Source organism: Lottia gigantea (assembly GCF_000327385.1).
Source record: "Lottia gigantea unplaced genomic scaffold LOTGIsca_40, whole genome shotgun sequence".
Lineage (NCBI taxonomy): Eukaryota > Metazoa > Mollusca > Gastropoda > Lottiidae > Lottia > Lottia gigantea.
The window spans coordinates 135,024-142,835 of NW_008709380.1; the positions used below are offsets into that span (position 1 = coordinate 135,024).

Genomic DNA, 7,812 nt, shown 5'->3' on the forward strand with positions numbered 1-7,812 from the left:
ATTTGCTGCAAAAACTCAGCTAATGTTGTTGGTTATTGGGAAAATGGACTAAACTAATTGATAAACAAATGTTCCGATAATTTTATTTTCCTTAAATGTTTATTTTATACCAAAAAACTGTTTCACTTTAAAGAAAAAATTGTATTAGCTGTTTAAAATTTGTCAATATTTGAAAGATTAGGTGACGTTTTCAAATGTAAATACACATTTGTGCTGTTTGAGACGTTTGACATATTTTCTTTCAATTTTCAGATGGCATTTAAGATGCGGAGTACTAAATTCCGCCATGTGTATGGTAGTCCTTATCGAAAAGAACAATGTTTTGAAAATGTGCGGATTACCAGAAATGCTCATGACAGTAATTTTTGTGCAGTCAATCCTAAAAGTATAGCTGTTGTAACAGAAAGCGCTGGTGGAGGAACATTTCTTGTTTTACCCACAGATAAGGTAAGTTGTAATATTAACTATTAACAGTCTACATAGCTAATAAGATGTATAATGTTATGATAATATAATTTTGCATATTTTGAAATGCTATTTTGGATTGATATTTTAAACTTACTTTATGAGATTCCATTGTGTTTTCAGCCAGGAAGAATAGATATCAATCAACCTAAAGTATGTGGTCATTCAGGAGCAATTATGGATATAAAATGGAGTCCATTTAATGATGATATCATTGCTTCTTGTTCAGATGATTCTTCGGTAAGACTTTTAAGAACTCTTATGCCTGTTCTTTAGAACATGTCCATTATGAACGACAGTTTTGGTTTTTGCTTGTTTTCAAGCAACAATTAAGAGTAAGAATTCTTGATTTGATTTAGATGAATTAAGTGACCATGTTATCTGATTGATCAATCACTAAAATTTGTTTTTAAATTTAGTTTTATTATCCAATCTTCTTAAAATCTGGTTTTTATGTTATCAAATTTTTTGAGATAAGGCTCGTGAATATTTCAATTGGTGAACATCAGAATCATAGTATAATTTAATAGATTATTCAGTTTGGAAAGCCCTTGTAACTAACTCTTGTGATAAAACCACGGAATTTCAAGAGTTGTTAGTTAACGCCTGTCAACACTTGAAGACATTTTGACTTTCAATGAACACACTTTAGAATAAGAAAGAGATTAAAATTAAAAGTCATTTTATTTTGGAAACTGAAGAAGGATTGTTATCAGAAGTGAAAGATATCTTAACCAGAAATAATTTGCTATTCAGAGTTTCATGCACTACTTAAAATTTTGTAATTCATCTTGCAAGACATTTGCACAAAATGTAAAGATAACAAACGAATTAAGATTGTTGATGGGAGGACACAACCATGATAGACATTCTGACATGTATTTGTAAATTAGAAAAGTTAATTTCACTAATATGACATATTGTCTAGACAGAACATGATAATCCACAAAAATCAAGACATTTCATGATCATGAGATAAACATTAAATTGGACAAGAAGTTTGAAAACAAGCATTCTTACCAGTATTTAACATTTAACCACTGAACAATTTGCTCTTCTATTCAAAGTGTGAAATGATTTTGAGTAGAAACAGCAGGTGTGGCATCAGGTAGGGGTATGCTTACTCTTATAGACACCTGATACCACTTTACAATTGATATACTTATGTGAAAAGTTCAGTAGCTGCTAACAATGTCTGGCCAAACTGTTGTTTTGGATGTCAGGTTTTGTTTAGTGGTTCGGATCATTAGCACTAAGTTTTTAATTTAGAACAGGAATCATAAAATTTCTCATCAAGCTAGATATTTTCAACATGGAACATAGTGACATTACAATATCTGTAAATTACAGTCTATATGTACTATTATATTGTGAACACTGTACTGTGTAAATAAGTGAGAATCTACACAACTACTACATTAAAATAACAAACTATTTTAAGAGAGGGTGTGTTTGTTAATACTGCATAAACACCTAAACATTACACACTTCACACGCTTGCACTGAATATTGACTTCTACCTTCTATCATGCAAGTCATTGTACTAATAGTATTGGTCTAAATCAGAACTATTGTTTCGTTTGTATTGCCAGTCATGTCTGGCTTAACGTTCTTAAGTATCTCTACAGTGAAGTTGCAAATCTCTTGTGAGTTTTTCAAATTAAGCCATGACAAATATATAAGATATATATATCTATGAAAAATTTGAAATATGTTAAAGTCGAGATCAAAAGTAACATTATTTCTGTGGTATTAAACAAATATTTCATGACATAAGCCAGTGCTCTTATAAGACTGTTCTCATCAATACCTTACACAAATATGATCTGATCTATACATGTTAAAAGGCATAAAATATGTCCAGTCAGTCCAGTCATACACTTTCAAAGAAAGTAAAGGCATAATTGTCTGTTTCCTACGGAGCCCCTTAGGCGCAATTTTCCGTACTTTTATAAATATTTCGTTTTAACGATGGAAGATTGCGTCTTAGGGGCTCCTTAGTTTCCTCTTTCTAGAGCATGAAATTCTTTAGGACTGTTGTTACAAGAGATTTGCAAAGTTTTTGCCCCTTTATTACCGACAGATTAACACAAAATTTAGGCTTTACATTAAATAGAAGTATTCTATTAAATGAACAGAATATGAAGAGTAATTTTTACTTTCTTGTGCTTTATTACAGATAAAATTATGGGAAATACCTAATGGTGGTTTACATAGTAATTTATCAGATTGGTTGGTAGATTTACATGGTCATACTCGTAAAGTTACCTACATGGACTGGCATCCTTCAGTTGAAAATATTCTACTGTCTGCTAGCTTAGATTATAAAGTAAGTTTCCTCATTTTGTAAATCCATTGAGGTTTCTTTAGATTGTTAATTATTTTCATGAGACATATATAAATACAGACACAAGTACAGGCCTTAAAACTCATGTGAGTCTCCTCGATTTTGAAACCTTTCAGACCTGCTTATATGAAATGGTTTGTTATCTAGTGTTATTAACTAATTATAATAAAATTGATATTTACAGTGTGTAGTATGGAATGTAGAACAAGCTGAACCTGTTAATATAATAGATTGTCATAATGATACTATATTCTCTCTATCCTGGAATAATGATGGCAGTCTATTCTCTACTACTTGTAAAGATAAACATCTACGTATTATAGATCCTAGAATGGCTACAGTGGCAGTGGTAAATATTAGATAACTCCTTACACTAATATTCTTGTTGAATTGCTGATAATGCAATCCAAGTTCATTTGTAAGAGTATTATGCATGGCAGATTATTTGGGTAAGGGTCACTTAGGTTTAATTATCGATAGTTGCTCAGTGATTTAGCGTAAGAGTCCAGGGTTCAATCCCAGTGACACAGGTCAAAGGGGATGGAGTGAAACAAAAGTCTTGGATTTTTTCCGGATTTTCAGGATTTCTTTTACGGCTTAACATGGACTCCAGCAGACTACCGGTACCTATAAGTACATTTAAACTCATTTTTGGCCGATATGGAATAAATTTGATGTCTTTTCTTTCTCTTTCAGGAAGCAGAAGGTCACGGGGGAGCTAAACCATCTAAATGTGTGTTTATTAAAGATAATAGACATATATTTACAGCAGGTTTCTCTAGATCTAGTGATAGACAATATGCATTATGGGATGTGGTATGTACACTTACTTACAACTTGGCTTTTATTTGCCCACATGAATTGTGGAGCATATGTTGTCGTTGCATAAGTTTATCTCGATCTGTCTGTTTCTTCATCCACAATTGCTCATAAACACTCTAGACGGCATGAAATTTGATCGATTTTGACGAAACATGGTGAAATTGTCCCACGGTTTTTGGAAATCAAATTTAAAAATCATTGAAATGGTTCTGTTTCTGCCTTAGAGATTTTCCCTCATTGTACACTCTATTTCATAATGCTTAGATCTGTTTGTGTACTGTTATTTTATTTTACAGAGAAAAATGAATTCACATTTAGTTCGAAATACAATAGATTATGACAGTGGTATATTATTACCTTATTATGATCCTGATTTAAATATAGTTTATTTAGCTGGCAAGGTAAGATTGCTGTTCATTATTAAGTTTATATCCTGAAGAGATAATATTTTAAATCTGGTCTGTGTTATTTAAGTAAAATCTTACAGTTGATTCTTATTTTAGGCTGCACAATTAAAGAGTGGTTGTATTAAAACAGTCTGGTTATAGCTAAAAGAGATCCATGACAAAAACAACCCAACATATTTGGTCCAAAGTGATCCAAGTTGTGGTCAGAATGGACACAAAATTCAGATCCATTTTAAATAAGATTTTTGGCTCAGTTTTTTATATTCGATGAAAATTTTAAGAAGATGAATCTCATGCCCTAGTCACACATTTCTCAAAATTATTTTTTAGGGAAATGGTAATATAAGATATTATGAAATAGCTTCTGAAGAACCTTACATTCATTTCCTAAATGCTTATCAATCTTCAACCCCACAGAGAAGTCTAGGTAAAAAAGAAATGTATATTCATGTGTTATGTGCTGTGTTATGTGCTGCCAATCAATCTTAACAGCGATCTGATTCAGACTTCTAGTACCATTTACAACTGAGTTGACTGAACAGTGAAGCAAGATGATTTTATCAAAGTTGCTAGGCCCATAAGGATTTATTCAGGACCTTGAACATAAGATCTGCATTTCAAATTCTGAATATAGGGTAGAAACTATATGCAATATCGTAATTTTTAAATTTCAGGTATGATGCCAAAGAGAGGCTGTGATGTATCAAAATGTGAAGTTTTAAGGTTTTATAAATTACACGCAGCCAAAAATCTGATTGAACCGATCTCAATGATATGTCCTAGAAAAGTAAGATTTCAATGCAATATTATTACTTTTCAAGATATTCACAGGGTCCGTCTGAGGGGTTTGACCACTGAGGACTCTAACAACAAAATAATGATTCGTTTGCTTTCAAAATAGACTTCGTGCACAAGCTTGGGGATTCACAAGTCTTATTGTGGTAGAAATTTGCGTTTTCATCATATTTGAACTGGATGGTTGATAATATCTCATCAGTGTGTGGTCTATCATAACATATTCTATATCTTTAATGATAAATTCATCATCTTATTGCACTATTCAATTCTATTTCTGATATATTTCAGTCTGATAAATTCCAAGAAGATATTTATCCACCAACACATGGAACCATTCCATCATTAGGTCCTGATGAATGGATAACAGGACAGAACCGTGATCCTATATTAGTCTCAGTAGCTGTAAGTATTAAAGCTTGCTAGATCGTGTCTGCATTTATCTTTATGTGTCTTAGTTTGTGCTTAAGTTATTTTCCTTATCAAATGCTTTCACCTGATGTCAATGTCTGATTGTGTTAGTCAACTTGCCTATATTCTGAAGAATATCTCAAGCCTTATGCTTAAGAACCTATGTTGTTGTCATTGGCAGCTGTTAAAAAGTTAAAGAAAAAACTTTCATATTTAATGTAAACAATGTAAAATATTTTAAAACTATTTTAAAGAGTTGATATAAATATTGATATTACTTTATAAACACTAGATATCTCTTTTAAATAGAAAAAGATAAAAAAATATCTTTATGAACACTTTTTCCCAAAATTTTTGAGAAATTTGAACAAATGACACATCTGTTTTTGAGCAAAAGAAACTGAAAGAAAAGCAATTTCACCTGAAATGCATTCCAAACTGTGCTAGCCTTTGTTTTCTTGAACTTTGTATATATCATAGTGCATGTTGGTATATATCATAGTGCATGTTGGTATATATCATAGTGCATGTTGATATATATCATAGTTCATGTTGGTATATATCATAGTGCATGTTGGTATATATCATAGTGCATGTTGGTATATATCATAGTGCATGTTGGTATATATCATAGTGCATGTTGGTATATATCATAGTGCATGTTGGTATATATCATAGTGCATGTTGATATATATCATAGTGCATGTTGGTATATATCATAGTGCATGTTGGTATATATCATAGTGCATGTTGATATATATCATAGTTCATGTTGGTATATATCATAGTGCATGTTGGTATATATCATAGTGCATGTTGGTATATATCATAGTTCATGTTGGTATATATCATAGTTCATGTTGGTATATATCATAGTGCATGTTTGATATTCATAGTGTTGTTCTGTTTCTGGACCAAAAATATCTTAATGCATTCAATCTTTTCGTATCATCCATGAAATTATCTTCAAGATTTTATTTGTTGTCTTTTTGGTGGTCATTGTGCTTGAAGTCATCTTTTGAATGAAATTCTAATTTGCTTTGTGTCTTTTTTTCCAAAATCTGTTGTAATGGGTAAAAGATTCTGTGCTATTGGTGCATGACAAAATTTGAATATTTGTAACCATGCATGATGTAGTGTAAGCAGAAGTAAGCACTGGCTTGGCAGAAATTGCAGCAGAATGTTTGTTCTGAATACATAGTTGACAAATTGTCAATGCATCTTGTTAGACCATTACTTAATATTCGTATTAGTATGAGGTTTTACTAACTAAAGTTAAATGTATCTGGCATTGATAAATATTTATGAAATGTTCTTGTGAGTTACTGCCGTTTGTGTTGACAGACACACATGTTAATGTCATTAATTATATAATAGTGTGTTGTGAAAAAGATTGAATTTGTTGAAATAATTTTGGTCTAATATATTTACTGCACGCTGTTTGCTGAATTTGTTCTGTATTTTTTCTTTCTTTTTTTACATTTCTGCTTCTCAGGACGGCAATGTATTAAATGCTCCAAAAATTACCACATCTAAAGCAGTTCAAAAACAGGTAAAATCTTTCTGATCCTTCTAATTACTGCTTTGTAGAGAGATAGTTAATATCAAATTTATTTTATCATTTTATTTTGATAAAGGTAAAGGAGAATATTTTAAGTTTATTTATATTTTTAATTCAGAAATAAAATTATGTTTTTAGAAAAAGGCACGTATTGTTGCTGTAGTTGAAAGTTTTTTTTTCCATATTTTTGTACAAATCTTAGTGCTAAGCAATTTTACAAGGTTCAAACCAATTTGGAAAATGGTCAAACAATGAAATATGTGCACCATGAATCCAGAAAACAGTCTCTTTTTCCGAAATTTTATACATTCTGATGCTTATCAAATGAATTTTCACCACATTTTAATTTTATATTATTTTATTATGTAGAATGTTTCTCTTCAATTATTTTTCAATATTTAAAGATTCAGTTTCATGAACAAATTCATAATTCATAAAATATTATTTCTGTTTACAGGAGAGTGCTTTAAATTCTGCACCAACAATTACAACATATAAATCTGTAAATAAACAGAATCAAGACAATCAAAAATCAGCTCCTAGACGTGCCAATACTATCGCTACGGAAACTTTTACTCATAATAACAACACTACTAATGAACCAGCTTCTATTCGCAATATCAAACGTCTGAGTACCAATGAAGATTTTGTCTCAATAAGGTATGTGCTTTGATTTTTTTTTATCTCTGGCTCAAAATTCCCTTTTAGTTTCAGGAATATTTTTATGACACAGATCTTATTGTAACTGTGAGAGGGTTAATGCTGTAAGGTTGTTGATTAGATTTATAGTGATATGGTTTAAAGTATGAAAACAGCATCATTACCAGGTCCCTGTTTCTCAAGGAAACATTTTTTGTCATAAGTTTCGGATTTTATAAAACAATACTTGCAACAGAAATTGACAGAAGATTTTTTGGAGAAACAGCACCTTTAGGTTCTTTTGGTTTTACTTATTAAATCTGAGATGACCAAAGCCTTGTTAAATTAATTGCTTTGCGTGCATT

The 7,812-nt window shown here is 31.0% G+C and overlaps 1 protein-coding gene across 1 annotated transcript; it reads left to right on the forward strand.

Moving 5' to 3' along the window:
- Nucleotides 1-264: 264 nt before the first annotated feature.
- Nucleotides 265-5,262, forward strand: LOTGIDRAFT_122357 (hypothetical protein; the record flags this gene model as incomplete). The annotated part of the gene is made up of 9 exons (XM_009059978.1): nucleotides 265-447; nucleotides 589-705; nucleotides 2,645-2,794; nucleotides 2,997-3,161; nucleotides 3,509-3,628; nucleotides 3,931-4,035; nucleotides 4,372-4,468; nucleotides 4,716-4,828; nucleotides 5,128-5,262. 9 exons carry the CDS (start codon nucleotides 265-267, stop codon nucleotides 5,260-5,262), a joined length of 1,185 nt encoding a protein of 394 aa, XP_009058226.1.
- Between the last annotated feature and the right edge of the window lie 2,550 nt (nucleotides 5,263-7,812).